General features: G+C 48.8%; 1 protein-coding gene across 1 annotated transcript in view; it reads left to right on the top strand.

Annotated features, from left to right (window-relative positions):
• Nucleotides 1-3,678: 3,678 nt before the first annotated feature.
• The window catches only part of LOC144508205 (uncharacterized), a 58,915-nt gene continuing 37,373 nt past the window's right edge, over nucleotides 3,679-25,220 (top strand). Inside the window, exons 1-6 of the mRNA XM_078236022.1 lie at nucleotides 3,679-3,791; nucleotides 3,874-3,973; nucleotides 4,092-4,293; nucleotides 8,475-8,603; nucleotides 16,879-17,041; nucleotides 17,126-17,223. Coding sequence (XP_078092148.1) covers nucleotides 3,782-3,791; nucleotides 3,874-3,973; nucleotides 4,092-4,293; nucleotides 8,475-8,603; nucleotides 16,879-17,041; nucleotides 17,126-17,223 — 702 coding nt within the window. The 5' untranslated portion in view covers nucleotides 3,679-3,781. The remainder of the gene's footprint in view (nucleotides 3,792-3,873; nucleotides 3,974-4,091; nucleotides 4,294-8,474; nucleotides 8,604-16,878; nucleotides 17,042-17,125; nucleotides 17,224-25,220) is intronic.

Raw genomic sequence — 25,220 nt, forward strand, 5'->3', positions numbered from 1 at the left:
TTTATGATGTCCCTCCCTCACCGTTTACTGTACTCCCAAGTATCCTGTGGGAACATAAGATGGATAGCAAGCATTAATATATTGCAGTACATGGGGCGCAATGCGTGCCTGTGTCTCGGGCGTTGTGCTGTCAGTTTCGGGGAAAGTGATCACCACTGAAGGGTGCTTGTTGAGGGGTGAGGGGAAGGGGTTAGATTCTGTTCCTGGGGGAAGGGTCACTTGTATGCCCTTCAGGTGTCTAAGCAGGGTTGGAGATCCGTGCAATGCATGTGCGGGGTTTCAAGTGGGATGCTCACTCGCCCTTGTTGCTCGCAGAAGGTCGTACATTTTTTTGCGACACTGCCTGCCAGAGCGCAGTGTCAGGCTCCTGGAATTCACCGCTTCTACCACCTCTTCCCACAATCCCGGGGCAGATGCACCCCTTGGGTTGGGGCCCTGGCCAGGGAACAGACGATCATGCCTCTCCTCCACGGCATCTAGCAGGTGCTCCTGATCGGCCTCTGAAAATCTGGGAGCAGGTTTCCGTGCAGCCATCTTTGTGGCGTGACTGGCTGTGTGTCCATTCCTGCAGCTTATATACAGCTCTGGCTTATTAGGGGAGTGCAGGTGCAGTGAGTGCGGCCAGTCAGGGGAGTGCAGGTGCAGTGAGTGCGGCCAGTCAGGGGAGTGCGGGTGCAGTGAGTGTGGCAAGTCAGGGGAGTGCGGGTGCAGTGAGTGTGGCCAGTCAGGGGAGTGCGGGTGCAGTGAGTGTGGCCAGTCAGGGGAGTGCGGGTGCAGTGTGTGCGGTCAGTCAGGGGAGTGCAGGTGCAGTGAGTGCGGCCAGTCAGGGGAATGCGGGGGCAGTGAGTGCGGCCAGTCAGGGGAGTGTGGGTGCAGTGAGTGTGGCCAGTCAGGGGAGTGCGGGTGCAGTGAGTGCGGCCTGTTAGGGGAGTGCGGGTGCAGTGAGTGTGTCCAGTCAGGGGAGTGTGGGTGCAGTGAGTGCGACCAGTCAGGGGAGTGCGGGTGCAGTGAGTGCGGCCAGTCAGGGGAGTACGGGTGCAGTGAGTGTGGCCAGTCAGGGGAGTGCGGGTGCAGTGAGTGCGGCCAGTCAGGGGAGTGCGGGTGCAGTGAGTGCGGCCAGTCAGGGGAGTGAGTGTGGCCAGTCAGGGGAGTGCGGGTGCAGTGAGTGCGGCCAGTCAGGGGAGTGCGGGTGCAGTGAGTGCAGCCAGTCAGGGGAGAGCGGGTGCAGTGAGTGTGGCCAGTCAGGGGAGTGCGGGTGCAGTGAGTGCGGTCAGTCAGGGGAGAGCGGGTGCAGTGAGTGTGGCCAGTCAGGGGAGTGCGGGTGCAGTGAGTGCGGTCAGTCAGGGGAGTGCGGGTGCAGTGAGTGTGGCCAGTCAGGGGAGTGCGGGTGCAGTGAGTGCGGTCAGTCAGGGGAGTGTGGGTGCAGTGAGTGTGGCCAGTCAGGGGAGTGCGGGTGCAGTGAGTGTGACCAGTCAGGGGAGTGCGGGTGCAGTGAGTGCGGTCAGTCAGGGGAGTGCGGGTGCAGTGAGTGTGGCCAGTCAGGGGAGTGCGGGTGCAGTGAGTGCGGTCAGTCAGGGGAGTGCGGGTGCAGTGAGTGTGGCCAGTCAGGGGAGAGCGGGTGCAGTGAGTGTGGCCAGTCAGGGGAGTGCGGGTGCAGTGAGTGCGGCCAGTCAGGGGAGTGCGGGTGCAGTGAGTGCGGCCAGTCAGGGGAGTGCGGGTGCAGTGAGTGCGGTCAGTCAGGGGAGTGCGGGTGCAGTGAGTGTGGCCAGTCAGGGGAGTGCGGGTGCAGTGAGTGCGGTCAGTCAGGGGAGTGCGGGTGCAGTGAGTGTGGCCAGTCAGGGGAGAGCGGGTGCAGTGAGTGTGGCCAGTCAGGGGAGTGCGGGTGCAGTGAGTGTGGCCAGTCAGGGGAGTGCGGGTGCAGTGAGTGTGGCCAGTCAGGGGAGTGCGGGTGCAGTGAGTGCGGCCAGTCAGGGGAGTGCGGGTGCAGTGAGTGCGGTCAGTCAGGGGAGTGCGGGTGCAGTGAGTGTGGCCAGTCAGGGGAGTACGGATGCAGTGAGTGCGGTCAGTCAGGGGAGTGCGGGTGCAGTGAGTGTGGCCAGTCAGGGGAGTACGGGTGCAGTGAGTGCGGCCAGTCAGGGGAGTGCGGGTGCAGTGAGTGCGGCCAGTCAGGGGAGTGCGGGTGCAGTGAGTGCGGCCAGTCAGGGGAGTGCGGGTGCAGTGAGTGTGGCCAGTCAGGGGAGTGCGGGTGCAGTGAGTGCGGTCAGTCAGGGGAGTGCGGGTGCAGTGAGTGTGGCCAGTCAGGGGAGAGCGGGTGCAGTGAGTGTGGCCAGTCAGGGGAGTGCGGGTGCAGTGAGTGCGGTCAGTCAGGGGAGTGCGGGTGCAGTGAGTGTGGCCAGTCAGGGGAGTGCGGTTGCAGTGAGTGCGGCCAGTCAGGGGAGTGCGGGTGCAGTGAGTGTGGCCAGTCAGGGGAGTGCGGGTGCAGTGAGTGCGGCCAGTCAGGGGAGTGCGGGTGCAGTGAGTGCGGTCAGTCAGGGGAGTGCGGGTGCAGTGAGTGTGGCCAGTCAGGGGAGAGCGGGTGCAGTGAGTGCGGTCAGTCAGGGGAGTGTGGGTGCAGTGAGTGTGGCCAGTCAGGGGAGTGCGGGTGCAGTGAGTGCGGTCAGTCAGGGGAGTGTGGGTGCAGTGAGTGTGGCCAGTCAGGGGAGTGCGGTTGCAGTGAGTGCGGCCAGTCAGGGGAGTGCGGGTGCAGTGAGTGCGACCAGTCAAATACTTGTGAGAGATTTTGAAGGCTGCATTCAGTTGAGTGTCATGCATCCCTCAGGGTGCTGATTGGCTGCTATTCAATAGGCTGCTGTGTCCAGGGGGGCGGGGGTGCAATACTCAGGGATCCTAATCGATAAGCTGCTGTGTCCGGGAGGGGGTGTAATACGCAAAGCTCCCATTCAAGGGAGGGAATGATCACAAGCTGGGGTTTAGTTCAGTGTTAAAAATAAAAATAAAGCCACCTGGACTGTAACAAAAGCAAGTTTTTCAGGAGATCTGAAATAAAAAAACAGAAATCTGTTGAGCAGTTTGTGTGTTACGAGAAAGGGAAAGAAATAAATATTCCAGATTAATGACCTTCCAGCGCAGAAATGCAGAGATTTAGAAACACCAAGGGCTCCAATGTTCAATACAGAACAAAGTGAGGGATGTTGGTGCGAAACTGAAACTGAGTAGATGCTGAATCATTCCGGGAATGTGATGAGGCAATGGAACATTATCCTTGTTACGAAAACACTGAGAACAGGTTTAGCAGGAGGCAAACTAAGAGATACCATGTGTTGGGTCAAGGATAAAAATCAATGAAATGAATTTAACTATAACTTACATCTTTAATAGAATAAATATTCCAAAGCAACTCCACAGTTATATTATCAAACAACATTTGATAAGAATCACATAACAGATAAGTGAACATGGTTAAACAAATAGGTTTAAAAGAACATTGCAAAATCATAGAATTATACAACCCAGCAAGGAGGCCATTCAGCCCATCAAATCGCTGCCTTTCAGAGAGCGACCCCTTTAAAATCCCTTGATTCAGCTTTTAAATACACAAAAATTTAAAAACCTCCTCTGCATCCCTATCTCTCTTTCTCAACCTGTTGCTTTTGTTGAGTGACTACACCCAACGCTGAGAAACAGAAACTGAAAAGAAGGAAATAAGTTCTGAATTTCAAAAGCCCGACACACCGTTGCTCTTTCCCAAGGGGTTGGCTGTTACTGCGCTGTGAATCCAGTCATGGGAATCTGTAAGTTTGTAACATTGCACTGTTGCAGCAACCCGACGCTCGCATTTAAAGTAGAATTTAATGCAATTATTTCTCATTTCAGCCTTGTCAGTGTGGAACATCATTTCAGGTTTCCTGAATTGGGAGAACGTTCCAGAATTTTCCACGAGTGATGCCAGTCATAGTCCAACTTTTGACCAAGGGTAAGTTGACTTGAACAGAATGTGTTGCTACACTATAAAACAGGCACCTAAATTATTACTCGGTTTCAACAAGCCACCTTAAGATCTAACATGTCCCTCACTTCTTGTTCTTTGACAGTAACCTGGAATCTCTGAGGATGCACTTGTGCAATGTCAAACCTCCCGGTGGGAGTGGGGAGTTTATAAACATCTTACTGTTCGGTTTGGTGGGAGCAGGTAAATCAGCCACCATCAATACATTCCTCTCAGCTCTGGATCCAAGTGGAAAAACAATGAACTGTGTCCCAACTGGAAACAATCCTGACTCTCTCACACCCAAGGTACCTTCTCCTATCTGTTTTTCTTGCAAATTCATTTTCTGAATGTGGGCTTTGCTGGCATCTAGGGCGCAACCTGAGACATAACTTGCCAGGTAACCTGAGAGAGCATTTGGAGTTAAGGCAGAGAGGTTCTAATGACAGTCAGCCACTCACTTTTAATGATATCATCACTCGTGGAAAACAGAATTCAAATATACAATCTAAACTGGGCTGGACATAAACATTCAAACTCTGAATGTTCTGCCCAGTAATTTAATTTTTAAACTTCTGTACACTAATTACTGACGTACAAGTTTCTGAGTAAACTGTGACTGGTTCAAGTCTGTTCCCAGAGGTTGCAGAACACAGTCCACGGCAAGACTCAGGGAGTGCTGCACTGTCAGATGGTCAGCACTGAGGGAATGTTGCACTGTCAGAGGGTCAGTACTGAGAGAGAGCTGCACTGTCAGAGGGTCAGTACTGAGGGAGTGCCGCACTGTCAGAGAGTCAGTACTGAGGGAGTGCCGCACTGTCAGGTGGTCAGCACTGAGGGAATGTTGCACTGTCAGAGGGTCAGTACTGAGGGAGTGCCGCACTGTCAGAGGGTCAGTACAGAGGGAGTGCTGTACTGTCAGAGGTTCAGTACTGAGGGAGTGCTGTACTGTCAGAGGATCATCACTGAGAAAATGCTGCACTGTCAGAGAGTCAGTACTGAGGGAATGTTGCACTGTCAGAGGGTCAGTGCTGAGGGAATGCTGCACTGTCAGAGGGTCAGTGCTGCACTGTCAGAGGGTCAGTACTGAGGGTGTGCTGCACTGTCAGAGGGTCAGTACTAAGGGAGTGCTGCACTGTCAGAGGGTCAAGACTGAGGTAGTGCTGCACTGTCGGAGGGTCAGTACTGAGGGAGTGCTAAACTGTCAGAGGGTCAGTGCTGAGGGAATGCCGCACTGTCAGAGGGTCAGTGCTGAGGGAGTGCCGCACTGTCAGAGGGTCAGTACTGAGGGAGTGCTACACTGTCAGAGGGTCAGTACTGAGGGAATGCCGCACTGCCAGAGGGTCAGTACTGAGGGAGTGCTGCACTGTCAGAGGGTCAAGACTGAGGGAGTGCTGCACTGTCAGAGGGTCAGTACTGAGGGAGTGCTGCACTGTCAGAGGGTCAGTACTGAGGGAATGCTGCACTGCCAGAGGGTCAGTACTGAGGGAGTGTTACACTGTCAGAGGGTCAGTGCTGAGGGAATGCTGCACTGTCAGAGGGTCAGTACTGAGGGAATGCTGCACTGCCAGAGGGTCAGTACTGAGGGAGTGCTGCACTGTCAGAGGGTCAGTACTGAGGGAGTGCTGCACTGTCAGAGGGTCAGTACTGAGGGAGTGCCGCACTGTCAGAGGGTCAGTAATGAGGGAGCGCTGCACTGTCAGAGGGTCAGTACTAAGGGAGTGCTGCACTGTCAGAGTGTCAGTACCGAGGGAGTGCTACACAGTCAGAGGGTCAGTACTGAGGGAGTGCCACACTGTCAGATGGTCAGCACTGAGAGAGAGCTGCACTGTCAGAGGGTCAGTACTGAGAGAGAGCTGCACTGTCAGAGGGTTGGTACTGAGGGAGTGCCGCACTGTCAGAGGGTCAGTACTGAGGGAGTGCCGCACTGTCAGAGGGTCAGTACTGAGAGAGAGCTGCACTGTCAGAGGGTTGGTACTGAGGGAGTGCCGCACTGTCAGAGGGTCAGTACTGAGGGAGTGCCGCACTGTCAGAGGGTCAGTACTGAGGGAGTGCTGCACTGTCAGAGGGTCAGTACTGAGGGAGTGCTGCACTGTCAGAGGGTCAGTACTGAGGGAGTGCCGCACTGTCAGAGGGTCAGTACTGAGGGAGTGCTGCACTGTCAGAGGGTCAGTACTGAGGGAGTGCTGCACTGTCAGAGAGTCAGTACTGAGGGAGTGCTGCACTGTCAGAGGGTCAGTACTGAGGGAATGTTGCACTGTCAGAGGGTCAGTGCTGAGGGAGTGCTGCACTGTCAGAGGGTCAGTGCTGAGGGAGTGCTGTACTGTCAGAGGGTCAGTACTGAGGGAGTGCTGCACTGTCAGAGGGTCAGTACTGAGGGAGTGCTGCACTGTCAGAGGGTCAGTGCTGAGGGAGTGCTGTACTGTCAGAGGGTCAGTACTGAGGGAGTGCTGCACTGTCAGAGGGTCAGTACTGAGGGAGTGCTGCACTGTCAGAGGGTCAGGACTGAGGGAGTGCCGCACTGTCAGAGGGTCAGTACTGAGCGAATGTAGCACTGTCAGAGGGTCAGTACTGAGGGAGTGCCGCACTGTCAGAGGGTCAGTACTGAGGGAGTGCCGCACTGTCAGAGGGTCAGTACTGAGGGAGTGCTGTACTGTCAAGGGTCAGTACTGAGCGAATGTAGCACTGTCAGAGGGTCAGTACTGAGGGAGTGCTGCACTGTCACAGGGTCAGTACTAAGGGAGTGCTGCACTGTCAGAGGGTCAGTGCTGAGGGAGTGCTGCACTGTCAGAGGGTCAGTACTGAGGGAGTGCTGCACTGTCAGAGGGTCAGTACTGAAGGAGTGCTGTACTGTCAGAGGGTCAGTACTGAGGGAGTGCTGCACTGTCAGAGGGTCAAGAATGAGGGAGTGCTGCACTGTCAGAGGGTCAGTACTGAGGGAGTGCTGCACTGTCAGAGGGTCAGTACTGAGGGAGTGCTGCACTGTCAGAAGGTCAGTACTGAGGGAGTGCTGTACTGTCAGAGGGTCAGTACTGAGGGAGTGCTGCATTGTCAGAGGGTCAGTACTGAGGGAATGCTGCACTGTCAGAGGGTCAGTACTGAGGGAGTGCTGTACTGTCAGAGGGTCAGTACTGAGGGAGTGCTGCACTGTCAGAGGGTCAGTACTGAGGGAATGCTGAACTGTCAGAGGGTCAGTACTGAGGGAGTGCCGCACTGTCAGAGGGTCAGGAATGAGGGAGTGCTGCACTGTCAGAGGGTCAGTACTGAGGGAGTGCTGCACTGTCAGAGGGTCAGTACTGAGGGAGTGCCGCACTGTCAGAGGGTCAGTACTGAGGGAGTGCCGCACTGTCAGAGGGTCAGTACTGAGGGAATGCTGAACTGTCAGAGGGTCAGTACTGAGGGAGTGCCGCACTGTCAGAGGGTCAGGAATGAGGGAGTGCTGCACTGTCAGAGGGTCAGTACAGAGGGAGTGCCGCACTGTCAGAGGGTCAGTACTGAGGGAGTGCCGCACTGTCAGAGGGTCAGTACTGAGAGAGTGCTGCACTGTCAGAGGGTCAGTACTGAGGGAGTGCCGCACTGTCAGAGGGTGAGTACTGAGGGAGTGCCGCACTGTCAGAGGGTCAGTACTGAGAGAGTGCTGCACTGTCAGAGGGTCAGTACTGAGGGAGTGCCGCACTGTCAGAGGGTCAGTACTGAGAGAGTGCTGCACTGTCAGAGGGTCAGTACTGAGGGAGTGCCGCACTGTCAGAGGGTCAGTACTGAGGGAGTGCCGCACTGTCAGAGGGTCAGTACTGAGAGAGTGCTGCACTGTCAGAGGGTCAGTACTGAGGGAGTGCCGCACTGTCAGAGGGTCAGTACTGAGGGAGTGCCGCACTGTCAGAGGGTCAGTACTGAGAGAGTGCCGCACTGTCAGAGGGTCAGTACTGAGGGAGTGCTGCGCTGTCAAGAGGGTCAGTAGTAAGGGAGTGCTGCACTGTCAGAGGGTCAGTGCTGAGGGAGTGCTGCACTGTCAGAGGATCAGTACTGAGGGAGTGCCGCACTGTCAGAGGGTCAGTACTGAGTGAGTGCTGCACTGTCAGAAGGTCCGTACAAAGGGAGTTCTGCACTGTCAGAGGGTCAGTACTGAGGGAATGCTGCACTGTCAAAGGGTCACTACTGAGGGAGTGCTGCACTGTCCGAGGGTCAGTACTGAGGGAGCGTTGTGCTATCTAAAGGTACTAAAAGTAGTAAAGGTGAATTGCATTACCCTTCCTGCTCTCTGAGGTAGATGCAATATGGGACTGTATTGGAAGAAGAGAAAGGCAGTTTTCCCCAGTCTCCTGGATTGATATTTATCTCTCAACAAACATTACTCTAACTGATGCTTTGGGTACTATCATATTGCCTTTTGTGGGATCTTGCGATGTGCTACATTTCAGGAGTTCATTGTTCCTTTTATGAAATTCCAAAGTCAATATAAATGCAAGAAAGATGAAATGTTTCTTAACAGCTCAAGTCCTACAAGTCAAACTCGTTGAAGTTTTGGGATACTGCCGGTTGGAATGCATTGCAGGATGCAGAAAAGACAAAAAAAATCTTAGTGATGATCCTGGAAGGAAGGGTGCCCAATGGAACTAATGTGAGTTCACTTGATTATTTCACACTTTGACAGCTAATATTTTCGAGAATCTCATTAATTAACGTTATTAAACAGAAGCTAAGACAAGGACTCCCTCAACCCATTCAGCTGAATGTAAAAAATCATATAGCCACTATTTTGAAGAGAAACAAGAGAGTTAGTTATCCCTCAGCTAATATTTATCCCTCAGTCAAAATCACAGTAACTAACTGTTTGGGTGATTTTCACATTGCTGCTGGTGGGAGCTTGCTGTGCATAAATTGACAACTGTATTTCCACCATTGATTTCACGTCAAGCGTTCAACATTGTCTGTAAAGCACTTTGGGACATCCTGGGCCCGATTTTACCATTTTCATTCGAAGTGCTGAATCTGGGCATAATGCAGATCCGATTTAGAAATCTGCTTTCAGGCACCCCCATACGCACTCAGCCATCTCCAGTCCCATTCGCGGGGTGGGGCTTAGCACGGCCGAACCGATCGGGGCTCTGAACTGCGCATGCGCAGTTGGAAAAAAAATTTGAAAAAGCGCGCCTGTGTCAGATCGCTCCCGGGCCGCAGAAAGCGGAGAAAGCAGCCCGGGAGCGAAAAGCGGGAGCAATGGTGCACACAGACATCACTGTCCCCCTTATCCACCCCTCCCACTACCCACACACATCGCTGTCCCCCTTATCCACCTCCCCCACTACCCACACACATCACTGCCCCCCTTATCCACCCCCCCACTCCCCACACACATCACTGTCCCCCTTATCCATTCCCCCACTACCCACACAAATCACTGCCCCCCTTATCCACCCCCCCCACTACCCACACACATCACTGTCCCCCTTATCCACTCCCCCCACTACCCACACACATCACTGTCCACCTTATCCACAGCCCCCACTACCCACACACATCACTGCCCCCCTTATCCACCCCCCCACTACCCACACACATCACTGTCCCCCTTATCCAGCCCCACCGCTACCCACACACATCACTGTCCACCTTATCACCCCCCCCCCACTACCCACACACATCACTGTCCAGCTTATCAACCCCCCCACTACCCACATACATCACTGTCCCCCTTATCCATCCCCCCACTACCCACACACATCACTGTCCCCCTTATCCACAGCCCCCACTACCCACACACATCACTGCCCCCCTTATCCACCCCCCCCCCACTACCCACACACATCACTGTCCCCCTTATCCATCCCCCCCAGCCACACACATCACTGTCCCCTTTATCCACCCCCCACTACCCACACCCATCACTGTCCCCCTTATCCATCCCCCCCACTACCCACACACATCACTGTCCCTCTTATCCACCCCCCCACTACCCACACACATCACTGTCCCCCTTATCCATCCCCCCACTACCCACACACACCACTGTCCCTCTTATCCACCCCCCCACTACCCACACACATCACTGTCCCCCTTATTCATCCCCCCACTACCCACACACATCACTGTCCCCCTTATCCACTCCTCCCACTACCCAGACCGATTGCCACCCACCAATCACCCGCAAAGTGGCAGCGGACGCCCCTGCCCCCCCGGCGCCCCCACCAGAAATCCATCTGCTCCCCCTCCGCCAGAGATCCATCTGCCTCCCCACCCCGTGCCTGAGATACATCTTACCCGTCTCCCTGCTTCCCCTCCCCCAGACAACGATCTGGCCTCACTCATCCCCCCCCCCCCCGAGAGAATGGTTTGGCCTTACTCACCCCGCCCCCCCAGACAACGATCTTGCCTCACTCCCCCCACCCCCAGAGAATGGTCTGGCCTCACTCACCTCCCCCCCCCCCAGACAACGATCTGGCCTCACTCACCCCCCCCCCCCCCCTGCAGAGAATGGTCTGGCCTCACTCCCCCCGCCCCCCAAGAGGATGGTTAGAGGCACGGACAGGCGGTTCTGCGGGCGCGAACGAGACTCCAGGATAGTAGTCTGCCTCCCTGGTGCCGGGGTACTGGATGTCTCTGAGAGGATAGGAAGCATATTAAAAAGGGAAGGTAATCAAACAGATGTAATTGTACACATTGGTGAAAATGACGTAGGTAGAAAGAGCAGGGGGGTCATACGAGAGCAATTCAGGGAGATGGGTGCTTGGCTAAAAGATTAGGCCTCTAGGGTAGCAATCTCTGCACTATTCCCAGTGCCTAGTGCTAGTGAGGCCAGGAACAGGGAGATTCTACAATTGAACACGTGGCTAAAGGACTGGTGCAAGACGGAGGGTTTCAAATTCATAGATCATTGGGAAGTCTTCAAGAGAGGATGGCACCTGTATGGAAAGGATGGGTTACACCTTAACTGGAAGGGCACAAATATCCTGGCTGGGAGTTTTGCGAGAGTGTTTCGGCAGGGTTTAAACTAGTGTGGCAGGGGGGTGGGGATCAAAACAGTAGGTCAGTAAGTACTGAGGCTGGGGTCGAGCTGGGGGCCAGGGCAAGGCTAGATAAGAAGAAGAGCATTCTGGAGCAGGATGACCTGAGTGGGCCTGGAGGTCTGGAGTGCATCTGCTTCAATGCGAGGAGCGTAACGGGTAAGACAGACGAACTTAGGGCTTTAATGCTTACGCGGAATTTGGATGTGGTTGCGGTGACGGAGACATGGTTAAAAGGACAGGACTGGCAGCTGAATATTCCGGGGTATAAGTGTTTTAGGCGAGACAGAGGAGGGGCTAAAAAAGTTGAGGGAGTAGCGATATTAGTTAGGGAGCATATTACCGCGGTGCAGAGGGTGGACAATTTAGAGGGGTCATGTAATGTGTCGCTGTGGGTGGTGCTCAGAAACAGGAACGGTGCAATCACTATGCTGGGGGTGTACTACAGACCACCCAACAGCCCACGGGAGGTGGAGGAACGGATATGTCAGGAGATTCTGGATATGTGCAGAAAAAATAGGGTTGTTGTAGTGGGAGACTTCAATTTCCCTGGCATAGACTGGAAAGTGCTTAGGGCTGAGGGTCTGGACGGGGAGGAATTTGTAAAATGCGTACTGGAAGGTTCTTTGGAACAGTATGTAGATAGCCCGACTAGAGAGGGGGCTATACTGGATCTAGTTCTGGGAAATGAGCCCGGTCAGGTCATCAAAGTTTCGGTAGGGGAACATGTGGCAAATAGTGACCACAACTCTGTTAACTTTAGGATAGTAATGGACAAGGACGAGTGTTGTCCTAAGGGTAGGGTGCTAAATTGGGGGAAGGCTAACTATAGCCGGATTAGGCAGGAATTGGTGGCCGTTGATTGGGAGAGGCTGTTCGGGGGTAAGTCCACGTCTGGCATGTGGGAGTCTTTTAAGGAACAGTTGATAAGGCTGCAGGACAGGCATGTGCCTGTAAAAAGGAAGGATAGGAAAGGTAGAATTCGAGAGCCATGGATAACCAGGGAAATTGAGGATCTGATCAAAAAGAAAAGAGAGGCGTACGTTAGGTCCAGGCAACTGAAAACAGATGGAGCTCTGGAGGAATACAGAGAGAGTAGGAAAGAACTCAAATGGGGAGTTAGAAGGGCAAAAAGAGGTCACAAAATGTTCTTGGCAGATAGAATTAAGGAGAATCCTAAGGCATTTTATTCATATGTTAGGAACAAAAGAGTTGTCAGAGAAAAAATCGGACCTCTCAGTGACAAAGGAGGGGAATTATGCTTAGAACCCAAGGGAATAGGGGAGATCCTAAATGAATACTTTGCATCGGTATTCACAAAGGAGAGGGACTTGTTGACTGGGAGAGTCTCAGAGGGAGGTGTTGACCCGTTAGAGAGAATCTCCATTACAAGAGAGGAAGTGTTAGGTTTTTTTTAGGTAACATGAAAACTGACAAATCCCCAGGGCCTGATGGCATCTATCCTAGACAGCTTAGGGAGACAAGAAATGTAATTGCTGGGCCTCTGACAGAAATCTTTGTCTCTTCACGGGTACGGGGGGATGGGTACGGGAGGACGGGTATGGGGGGACGGGTACAGGGGGATGGGGAGGGGGGGACGGGGAGGGGGGATGGGGAGGTCCCTGAGGATTGGAGGATAGCGAATGTGCTACCGTTATTTAAGAAGGGTAGCAGGGATAACCTGGGTAATTATAGGCCAGTGAGCTTGACGTCCGTGGTAGGGAAGTTGTTGGAGAGGATTCTTAGAGACAGGATGTATGCGCATTTAGAACGGAACAATCTCATTAGTGACAGACAGCATGGTTTTGTAAGAGGGAGGTCGTGCCTTACAAATTTGGTGGAGTTTTTTGAGGAAGTGACAAAAACGGTTGACGAAGGAAGGGCCGTGGATGTCGTCTATATGGATTTCAGTAAGGCATTTGAAAAGTCCCTCATGGCCGGTTGGTTAAGAAGGTTAAGGCTCATGGGATACAAGGAGAGGTGGCTAGATGGGTAGAAAACTGGCTTGGCCACAGGAGACAGAAGGGTCTTTTTCCAGCTAGAGGTTTGTGACCAAAGGTGTTCCGCAGGGCTCTGTACTGGGACCACTGCTATTTGTGATATATATAAATGATTTGGAAGAAGGTGTAACTGGTGTTATCAGCAAGTTTGCGGATGGCACAAAGATGGCTGGACTTGCGGATAGCGATGAACATTGTCGGACAATACAGCAGGATATAGAAAGGCTGGAAAATTGGGCGGAGAAATGGCAGATGGAATTTAATCCGAATAAATGCGAAGTGATGCATTTTGGAAGAACTAATGTAGGGGGGAGTTATACAATAAATGGCAGAGCCATCAAGAGTATAGAAACACAGAGGGACCTAGGTGTGCAAGTCCACAAATCCTTGAAGGTGGCAGCACAGGTGGAGAAGGTGGTGAAGAAGGCATATGGTATGCTTGCCTTTATAGGACGGGGTATAGAGTATAACAGCTGGAGTCTGATGTTGCAGCTGTATAGAACGCAAGTTAGGCCACATTTGGAGTACTGCGTCCAGTTCTGGTCGCCGCACAACCAGAAGGACGTGGAGGCGTTAGAGAGAGCACAGAGAAGGTTTACTAGGATGTTGCCTTAGCTATGAGGAGAGGTTGGGTAAACTGGGCTTGTTCTCCCTGGAAAGACGGAGAATGAGGGGAGACCTAATAGAGGTGCACAAAATTATGAAGGGTATAGATAGGGTGAACAATGGGAAGCTTTTTCCCAGGTCGGAGGTGACGATCATGAGGGGTCACGGGCTCAAGGTGAGAGGGGCGAAGTATAACTCAGATATCAGAGGGATGTTTTTTACACAGAGGGTGGTGGGGGCCTGGAATGCGCTGCCAAGTAGGGTGGTGGAGGCAGGCACGCTGACATCGTTTAAGACTGACCTGGATAGTCACATGAGCAGCCTAGGAATGGAGGGATACAAACGAATGGTCTAGTTGGACCAAGGAGCGGCACAGGCTTGGAGGGCCGAAGGGCCTGTTTCCTATGCTGTTCTGTTCTTTGTTCTTTGAACATCTGACCGGCCTCTTCCTCCCTCCCCACCAGACAACGATCAGCCCTCCTCCCCTCCCCCCCCCCCCCCCCCCCCCCGGCAACCAGAGATACATCTGACCCTCCTCCTCCTCCTCCCCCACCCCCAACCAGACAATGATCTGGCCTCACCCCCCTCCACTCCCCTACAACCAGACAATGATCTGGCCTGCCTCCCTACTCCCCCCCCCGCCCCCCACCACTGATCTGAGTCAGAGAGCCGTTGGAAACACTGAATGCGCTCTTCAGCAGCTGGAGCGCCCGATTCAGACTTTTATTCAGCAGGTCCATTACGGCGCGGTTCCAGATTGGCAAACGCGGTGGTAAAGGCGGAAATGCTGATAAAGTTGGGCGGGCAGTTCATTCATTCAATTTAAATGTATGCAAATGCATTTAAATCGCCGTTGCGCCCATTTTGGGCGCGAATCGAATCGCCGCCATTCCCGGGTTTCGGTAAAGTGGCAATCTGCGCGGGTGCGGATTGCGATAATGGCCTCACACCTGACATTACAACGTTTTCGCACCCGTAAACGGGCACGACACAATGGTAAAATCGGGCCCCCTGTGTTCATGACGGGCACTATATCAACCCACAGAATCTCTATAGTGTGGAAGGCAGCCATTCGCACCATCAAGTCTGCACTGACCCTCCAAAAGAACACACTACCCAGACCCATTCCCCCCAAGCAATGGTCATGGTTAATTTACTTAACCTGAACATCTTTGGACATTAAGGGCCAATTGATCATAGCCAATCCATCTTGGTTACATATTTGGTGATGAAATAGTCCCCTCCATCCTGCTACTCTGAATTGAGGTAGGTTCAGTAGTGTGGAAAAATACTCATACAATAACACACAGGAACAGAGTAACTGAAACACAGAGAACAGTCCAAGAGTAACACACAGGAACAGAGTAACTGAAACACAGAGAACAGTCCAAGAGTAACACACAGGAACAGAGTAACACACAGGAACAGAGTAACTGAAACATAGAGAATAGTCCAAGAGTAACAAACAGGAACAGAGTAACTGAAACATAGAGAATAGTCCAAGAGTAACAAACAGGAACAGAGTAACTGAAACATAGAGAATAGTCCAAGAGTAACACACAGGATCCAACTAATAGAGAAACAGCCCCCTGGGGCAGACAGATTGATACAGATTTCCTCTTCTGTGGCATGCCTGCTCATATGACCTTTCTCACTTGCCCTCTACTCCTGCCCTCTGCCACTCTCTCCTCCGGTGCCACTCCTGCTTCTGATTGTCCCTTCCTGTCCTGGCATCTAGGCCTTGCTTCCTGTCCCTGATCATCATGTCGGAGGCCTTGCCTCCTACACTTAAGTCTCCAGCCTCAAATCTCCACCTGGGCATTACCACCCACCCTCTTTTTTTTAGCTTAAGCTCTGGGGTCAGTTTCTCTTTTCTTGGTGATCGCTGCACTCCTGTCTTCGCTGTTGGCTTTGCCTGTGTAAATTCCTGGGCTCCATAAGGAGACAAAAGTTTTGCAGTGCACGTGATTCTGAGATGACAGCTGGTAGCTGCATCAAAGAACTTGTGACAGTGGATCGAGGCTCATTCATCTAAATTGTGGTTTGTGCATTTTTTATTATGAATTATTTTATTCTGTAAATTATTTCAAGTAGAAATGCATAATCCTGCACTTGTATATTACGGTTTTTCAACATGTTTCTGGTGTGAAATGTCTAAAAGAACCTGGCTCTGTCTTCAATACTGATTCCTTTGGCATCCTATGATTCACTGAAAGTAATTTTACTTAAAGTCACAATTTTCAGGAGCACTGCCACAACTTATGTGAGGATCTTCTGTATTATAAAAATATACCCCCATTCTTTGATGCCCATTCACAACTTTAATAAACCCTTAAATACTTAATTCCTTGTCAAAACAAATATACTCGTACTTCTTACCCCACATTCAAGACAGCTATTCCTTTTATATCCTGTTTGGGCTGTCAGTCAAACTGTAAACTTATAAACCCCTGCTGGGATAATTGTAGGTTGCAGAAAGCAGTCAACCTTAAATGATGCCACGATGCTAACCCTTGCAATACTCTCCACCAACAGCAATTGCAACTGTTAAAAAAGATTTTTTTCAACTCTCACTGACTTATGCAGCCTTTCTTTTCTTTTTCTAAAGTGTCGGGGATTCAAATAACTTCACACCTTGGCAGTTTTCAATAACTTGTCCACTTTTCATGAGAATTTACATCTCCAGAATAAATTCACGCTGCTGGGTAAAACCCTTACTTCAATGAAAATTGGGTCTATTTCAATGCAGCACTGAGTTGAGATGGCCTGCTGAGTTTAGGATTCCCACCTGTACAATTCAATTTCACCCCCTTTCCCCTAAAGATAAAAATTGGATCTGTTAGAATTATGGGCAGGACTTCCAGACCTGGACCCATCCATTAAAATCCAGTCCAAAGGAACCCAGCAATAATGTAAGGAGGAAGGAAATTGAACAGAAAAAAAGTACAGAAATCATGAGATGAAGAGATACAGTTAGAATTGACAGAGAAAGAAGATTACAGTGATAGGGGCCAATCTTGATGTCAGTAGAATTGGAGATGAGGTGAATGGGCCATGACTGTAAGCATGGTTATTGGATAGGCACATGGAGCACACCAGGATGATAGGGAGTGGGATAGCTTGATCTTGGTTTCAGATAAAGCTCGGCACAACATCGTGGGCCGAAGGGCCTGTTCTGTGCTGTACTGTTCTATGTTCTATGTTCTATTTACCTTCGTGCTGAATAATTGTGAAATTTTATGCTCTTGGTAGAAATTTGTATAACATTCACTTTTCTCTAATTTAGTTGAAGGATTTCAATCCAGATTCAGATGGTGCTAAAAATCCAGTCGTTCCAGAAAATGTAATTCACGCAGTCGCATTCATTTTTAACACCTTTAGCATGGACAACCTCAGTCTGATTACAATGCAGCAGTTTCAGAATCTAAAAACTCTTGTGACAGAGAAAAGTGAGTCTCTCTTTTTGCTTTCTGCTGATCTCATGTTTATTTTCATGCATGATACTCGTTTGTTCATTAAATGGTCATTTTCAGATATTTGCAGGTTTGTGATTGGAACCAACTGTGACAATTTAGGAATATCAGAGAGTGACTATCATCACATTTATGAATTTAAAAGACTGCAAGAGAAGGTAATGGCAATGATTTAATTTGTAAATTCAGGTAGAATTGGCATCAATACAATTTTAAAAGAATTGTCTTCAGGAAGTGGGTATCACTGGCAAGGGCAAAATTTACCTCCAACCCTTTGTTGCCCTTGAAAAGGTGCTGGTGATCTGCCACCTTGAACCGTTGCAGTACCTGTGGTTTTTGTGCACTCACAGAGCTATTAAGGAGAAATTCCAGATTATTGACCGAGCAGCATATGTTTCCAAATGTCCTGAACCCTGGACGGTGTGCAAATTGGTGGGGAAGTTACACGTGGTGGTGCCAGTGAGGGAAGACTTTGGCCTGAATGAGACAGAGACCAAGTGGGCGTATTTGGGAATTTGATTAAAATTGACAATTAGTTCAGGGAGAAAGAGGTACTTTAGGTAAGTTTTGCTGCAAGATGTTAATTGTGCTGAATGGGGAATTCAGTGAAGGGTGGGGAGGAGGTGCTTTTTCCTTCTCTTTTTCCGCCTCCAGTTTTAGATTTCCACTTTAGTGCAGCAGAAGGAGCAGCTTAGTGATGGATGTTAATAGAAACAGTGGGCAGGATTTTACAGCCCCACTCATCCCGAAACCGTAAAATCCCATCCGAGGTCAACGGACATTTACATTGTCCGCCCCTTGCCCGTTCCGATTCTGTGGCGGGCGAGGCGGTAAATTTCAGGCCAGTAAGTTTTACCAGCATTGTGAGTACTATATAGAGCCCCTACAGTGCAGAAAGAGGCCATTCAGCCTATCAAGTCTGTACCAACCCTCCAACACAGCATCTTATCCAAGCCCACCCCACACATTTAACCCGCTAATCTTCTTAACCAACACATCTTGGGACACTAAGGGGCAATTTTGTATGGCCAATCCACCTAACATGTATATCTTTGTTTCATCTGTATCGTAAAGTTTACTGGCAGTGCCAAGAAGTAGAGGCAGGTGGATGTTTAATTTATTATAAATTGATTAATTAGCAATCATTAATTAATTAACATATATTAGAAATATCAGAGCAGGATGTGCTGCGATTGCAGGATTTGGGAGCTCTGGATACCAGTGTGACCTAGGGCGAACACATCGGCAGTAAGTAATTGCAGCAGCAGACATGGCTGCATAGGAAGGGGGAAAATTACCTCAACATTTTATTCTCGGAGGCAGTTGCGCCCATTAGTATTTGGTCAATGGTCAGGGTCAGGAGGGTGTGACTTCACGTCAGGCAGGTAAAGGGACCCAGAAGACAGAAACATTTTGATTCTTGCAGTTATCCAACAGGTTTGAGGATTTTTCACCTTTTTTCAAAGTGGGTTGCAGGGTAACTGAGCCAACTGGCTATGACAATGTGGTACAGGAAGCCAATCAAGCAAGGTTTTTACAAGGAATGCAGTGGAGTGGGGAACAGTATAGTCAGAGGTTGATATCATTCTCTTCAGCAAAGAGTGAGAGTAGAGGTGGCTGTGTTACCCGCCTGGTGCCAGGGTTCAGGACATTTGCTCAAAGCTGGAGAGGAACTTGAAGTGGAAAGTGGGAAGAATCTAGAGGTCATGGTCCATGTGTGGGGGTAGGGCCTGGGTGGGATTGTGGTCGGTGCAGACTCGATGGGCCGAATGGCCTCCTTCTGCACTGTAGGGTTTCTATGTTTCTATGTAAGGAGCAACCTACATGGTGGCTACCTACATGTAGGTAGGTACATGTAGGTAGAACAAGGAAGGAGGTTCTGCATAGTCAGTATGAGGAGCTAGACACCAAATAAAGCAGAACCTCAAAGGTCAAAATTTCTGGATTGTTATTTGAGCCACATTCAAATTGGCATTGGACAAATCAGATTAGAGAGATGAAGGCATGGTGTGGGAAAACTAAGTTCTGGTTTGTGAGACACTGGCACCGATACTGGGGAAAGTGGGATCTGCATCATTGGGACCAGTGTTCTTGCGAGTCGCATAACTAAAGAAATAGAGATGATTTTAAACTAGGTGGTGGGAGCAAGGAATCAAATTTGGGAAGATGTGGTTAAAGAAAGAGTAGAGACAGGGCAAGAGAGAAAGGTACTAATGTGGGAAATTAAAAGCAGACCATGACAGGAAGCCATAGAGAGCACAAATCTAACAGAAAAGATGGGACTAGAGGTTATAAAAAGAATAAAATGAAAAAAACAATGGGTTCTGCATCTAAACGCACAAACCATCCAAAACAACAGATGAAGGCACACAGAGAAAAATAAGTATGATTTGATAGTCATTATAGAGACCTGGTTGCAGGAAGACATGGATTGAGACCTGAATAGTGAAGGGTATAGGGAGGATGGGAAGTGAGGAAATGGTGGAGGAATGGCTCTGCTAGTTAATCTTGGTATTAGCATAAGAGAGAAGAATATCCTAAATTTAGGAAGGGGATGTGGGAATGGTTTAATTAGAGATCAGAAATGGTAAAGGCAAGAAGTCACCTGTGAGAATCTCGTACAGGCCCCCTGGCAGTAAACACATGGTCAGATGCAGTAAAAAGGAAGAAACAATTAGAACTTATCATAAAGGCATGACAATAACCCTGGGACATTTTCTAACTGGTTCCGTCGTCGTCAACAATCACCCCCCTCTCCCGTTGCTGTGAGTTCCTCGGAGGCATGGCTGAAGAATCATAGAAAACATCATTGCTTTGGCAAAACAGGAAGATCCCATTGCTGGCCAATGGCAAGCTGTCTCTGCCACAGGAAAAACTTCCACAGGCGGGAGTGCAGAATATGCAGATCTATGTTTTTAAACTTAAATAAAGTACTGAAGCAGCTCATGTCCAAATGCAGCAAGACATGGGCAACATCCAGGCTTGCGTTAATAAGTGGCAAGTAACATTCACACAACACAGGTAATGCCCATCTCCAACAAGAGAGAATGTAATCATCACCCCTTGGCATTCAATGGCATTACCATCACTAAATCCCCCACTATCAACATCCTGGCGGGAGGGGGTGGGGAGGGGGGGGGGGGGGGCGGTGGCGGCGGTTACTATTGACCAGAAACCGAACTGGACTAGCCATATAAACACTGTAGTTGCAGGAGCAGGTCAGTGGCTATGAATCCTGTGGCAGGTAACTCACCTCCTGACTCTCCAAAGCCTGTCCATCATCTACAAAGCACAAGTCAGGAGTGTGATGGAATTGCAACCCACTTGCCTGGATGAGTGCAGCTCTCAAGAAGCTCAACACCATCCAGGGCAAAGCAGCCCACTTGTTTGGCACCCCTTCCACAAACATTCACTCCCTCCACCATTGATGCACAGTAGCAGCCGTGTGTACCGTCTACAAGATGCACTGCAGCAACTCACCAAGGCTCCTTAGGCAGCACCTTCCAAAACCATGACCACTACCATCTAGAAGGACAAGGGTAGCAGATACCTGGGAACACCACCAAGTCACTCCTCATCCTGACTTGGAAATATATTGCCTTTCCCTTACTGTCGCTGGAACTCCCTCCCCAACAGTGCTATCAGTGTACCTACACCACATGGACTGCAGCGATTCAGAAAGGCAGCTCACCACCACCTTCTCAAGGGGCAATTAGGGATGAGTAATAAATGCTAGCCATCAATGACCACATCCTGTAAATGATATTTTTAAAAATGATGAGGGCATGAAAGCAGAGCTGGCTGAAGAGAATTGGAAAATTAGGTTAAGTGATAGGTCAACAGAGATTCAACGGCAAACATTTAAAGTGATATTTCAGAATATGAAAAATAGACACACTCCAACGAGTAAAAAAAAAAGTCCAAGGGGCAGACACACCATCCATGGTTAACTAAAAAGGTGAAAGATAGTCAAACTTAAATAAAAAAGCATACAATTGTGCAAAGATGAAAGGTCAGAAGATTGGGCGAAATATAATAGCAAAAGATGACTAAAGGATTAATAAGGAGGGAAAACTTTGGGAGCTGTCCAGAAATATAAAGTAAGGAGTCTCACAACACCAGGTTAAAGTCCACCAGGTTTATTTGGAATCATGAGCTTTCGGGGTGCTGTCAATCTCCACTCACCTGATGAAGGAGCAGCACTCCAAAAGCTAATGATACCAAATAAACCTGTTGGACTTTAACCTAGTGTTGTGAGACTTCTTACTGAGCCCACCCCAGTCCAACGCCAGCATCTCCACATCAGAAAATAAAAGCTGATCATAAGAGTTTCTATAATTCTTTTGATTAAATGAGTTAATAAAGAGACTGCTAATCCAAAAGAAAATGGTCTGGAGAATTGATAATGGAAAACAAAGAGATGGCAGATGAATTGAATAGATATTTTGCATCAGTCTTCACTCTTGAGGATATAAGTGACATCCCAGAAACTATAAAACAGGAAATGGAAGGGAGGGAGGAACTCAGGAAAACTAGTCTTCAGAGAAGTGTTACCGAGTAAAGTGTTGGAGTTACAGGCTGACAGGAGCCTGGGTCCTGATAGACTTTACCCCAAGGTCTTAAAAGAAGTGGCTACTGAGATAGTTGATGCACTCTTTTTAATTTTCCAAAACTCACTAGATTTGTGGAAGGTCCCATGTGACTGGAACATATCAAATGTAACGCCATTATTCCAAAAGGCAGGGACATAGAAAGTGGGAAACTACAGGCCAGTTAATGTAACACCTATCATAGAGAACATGTTCGAATATTATGAAAGAAGCTGTAGCAGGGCACATGGATAAGCTCACAGAAATCAGGCAGAATCTACATGGTTTTTGTGAAAGGGAAATCATGTTTAACAAACATATTAGGCTTTTTTGAGGAAGTAACACATGTTGTGGATAAAGGTTACCTGTTGATGTACTATACTTTGATTTCAAGAACGCATTTGATAATGGTTGCCCATTTAGAGCCACATCAAAGGTTATTGCGGATAATAAAAGCATGGTACATTATTGATATGGAGAGAAGATTGACTGGCTAACAGGAAGTAGAGTGTGGCATAAATGGGTCTTTTTCAGAGTGGTGTGCCCCAAGGATCAGTGCTCGAACTTAAACTTTAAGCTTCATTTATATTTCCGGAGTTGTGTGTTAAGAAGACTCAGGTTTAGTTTCACTTTAAAAAATGCCTGCAATTTAACGAGGTTTTACCACTCTAAAAATACAGGAAGTGATTAAACAGAAAAAGAAAGCTTATGATAGTCACAAAACCTCAATGCTGAAGATTGCCTCGAGGAGTATAGAAAGTACAGGGATCAACTAAAAAAGAAGAAATAAGGAAATCAAAGCGAGGGCATGAAAAAATATTAGCAAGTAAGATTAAGGAATATCCAAAGATGTTTTCCCAGTATAGAGCAAAAGGATAATTAAGGAAGAAGTGAAACTTATCAGAGATGAAGAAGGAATGTAAAGATGCAAAGGATATAGGAAGAGTTTTAAATTAATTTTTTCTCTCCACATTCACAAAGGAAAGGGATGATGTGGATATAGTAATCCAAGAGGAACAGTGTGAAATATTGGATAAAATAATCATAATGAGAGAGGAAGTGTTAGAGGAGCTGGAATCCATGAAAGTAGGTAAGTTGTCAGAGCCAGATGGATTGTCCCTAAGATGTTGAAGGAGGTCAGGAAGGAAATAGCAGATACTCTGAAGATTATTTTCCAATCTTCACTAGCCACAGGTGAGGTTCTGGAGGACTGGAGGAATGCAAATGTGGTTTGTTGTTTAAAAAGGGTATGAAGGAAATGCCAAACAATTATAGGCCAGTTGGTCTTACTTTGCTGATGGGCAAATTATTAGAATCGATCTTGAGAGATCGGATAACTGTCGCTTAGAAAGCCATGAACCAGTTAGGGAGAGCCGGCATGGCTTTAAGGGAAGGTCATGACTTACAAATTTCACTGAATTCTTCGACAAGGAGGATTGATGAGAATAGTGCAGTGGATGTTGTCCACATGGATCTTAGTAAGGCATTCGACAAGGTACCACATGGCAGACTGGTCAAAAAATTAAAAGCCCAAGGGATACAGGATAATGTGACAAATTGGATCCAAAGTTGGCATAGTAACTGGAAACTAAGGTTGATGGCTGCCCTTGCAAATGGAAAGTTGTTTCAAGTCATGTTTCACAGGGTTTGGTGTTGGGACCCCTGCTGTTTGTTTTATATGTTAATGTTTTGGACTTGAACACTGGGGGCACAATTGGGAAATTTGCAGCTAACACAAGTGGGCAGGAAAGTGGCAGATGGAGCTCAACTCCGATGACTGTGAGGAAATGGATTTAGGGAGGTCAAACAATAAAAGGGAATACACAATAGTTGAGAATACACTGAGAGGGGTAGATGAAGTAAGAGATCTTGGCTTGCAAGTGCACAGGTCTTCAAAGGTAGCAGTACAGGTAGATAAAGTTGTAAAAGAAGGCATATAGAATGCTCTCCTTCATTGGCAGAGGTGTAGAATACAAAAGTAGGGATATAATGGTGGAACTGAATAAGATACTGTTGAGGCCACAACTGGAGTATGGAGTGCAGTTCTGGTCACCACATTACAGGAAGGATGTAATTGCCCTGGAGAGTAGAAATAGAATACACAGGAGGAACCTGTTTCCCTTGGCAGAAAAATCAAAAACCAGGGGTCACAGATTCAAACTAAATGACAGAAGGATTAGAGGGACATGAGGAAGAACGTTTTTACGCAGATGGTGGTGGGTGTCTGGAATTTGCTGCTTGAGTTGGTGGTGGAGGCAGAGACCCTAAACTCTTTTTAAAAGTACCTGGACCTGCACCTTAAGTGCAGTAAGCTCTAAGCCTATGGCTGTATGCAGGAAGATGGGTTTAGAAAGGGCACCTGGTGTCTTTGGGTCTGCATGGACAAGATGGGCCGAATGTCCCCCTTCTGTGCTGTATTATTTCTATGGTTCTATGGTTAAAGCAAACACAGGGTATAAGAAACTAAGCCATTTCCGAGTAACAGAGAGGTCACAGAGGGGAGCAGAAAGCAATGTGCACGTGGGCTTGTGAGAAGGCAGAGATGCAAGGAGGCCCAAAGGTTTGCAACTCTTTATTACAGGCCTGTGAAGAAGAGGTGTTCTGTTGGCATGACATGGTATCTGAGAGATTATGTAGAAGGTGAAGCTTGAATACACGTGGCGCTACAGGGCAGGGAAACACTGGGAGGAGATGAGAGGGGAGAGATACAAAAGGGTTCAGAGGGGCAGAGGGTGGTGAGTGTCTGGAACAAGCTGCCAGAGGTAATAGTAGAGGCAGGTACAATTTTGTCTTTTAAAAAACGTTTAAACAGTTACATGGGTAAGATGGCTATCGAGGTATATGGGCCAAACGCGGGCAATTGGGACTAGCTTAAAGGGGCGGAATGGACAAGTTGGGCCAAAGGACCTGTTTTCATGCTGTAAACCTCTATGACTCTATGAGGTTGAAACCCTGGAGGTGGATCCTTGGTGGAGATATTCAAGAGAAACCATCATTTGGGAGAAGATTCCAAGGCATGTTCTTTGAGAGCAGAGATAGGAAATCGTTGCGTGGAAGACAGAGTTCCAGTGAAGTCATTTGACTCACAGCGTGACAAGCTTCTGGTGGGGGGTGTGCATTTATGAGGTATCTATAGAAATTGTTTTGGGTGGCATCTGTCACTTGATTGTGGGCTGACTGACCACAATTCATCTATTGCGTACTAACTGAAAACTTTATCGCTATTTTGAAGAAGAGCAAGGGAGTTCTATCCTATATCCTGGGAAACAGTTATCCAGCAATCAATATCTAATGCAGATTATCAGACATTTTATTTAACTATTGTTTGTAGGAGCTTGCTGTGCACAAATAGGTTCCCATGTATTGGCATAGGCTTTGATTAATATAATATTTCACAACCTCATGTTCTCCCAAAGTGCTTCACAACTATGAAATGTAGCGGCTATTGTAACATGAGAAATATGGCAGCCAATTTGTGCAGAGCAAGCTCCCTCAAGCGGCAAGAAGATAAATGGCCAATTAATCAAATTTCTTAGACAAGGTTGGTCAGATTTCTGATTTGGAAA

The sequence above is a fragment of the Mustelus asterias genome, chromosome 20, assembly GCF_964213995.1.
Source record: "Mustelus asterias chromosome 20, sMusAst1.hap1.1, whole genome shotgun sequence".
NCBI classification, from domain to species: domain Eukaryota; kingdom Metazoa; phylum Chordata; class Chondrichthyes; order Carcharhiniformes; family Triakidae; genus Mustelus; species Mustelus asterias.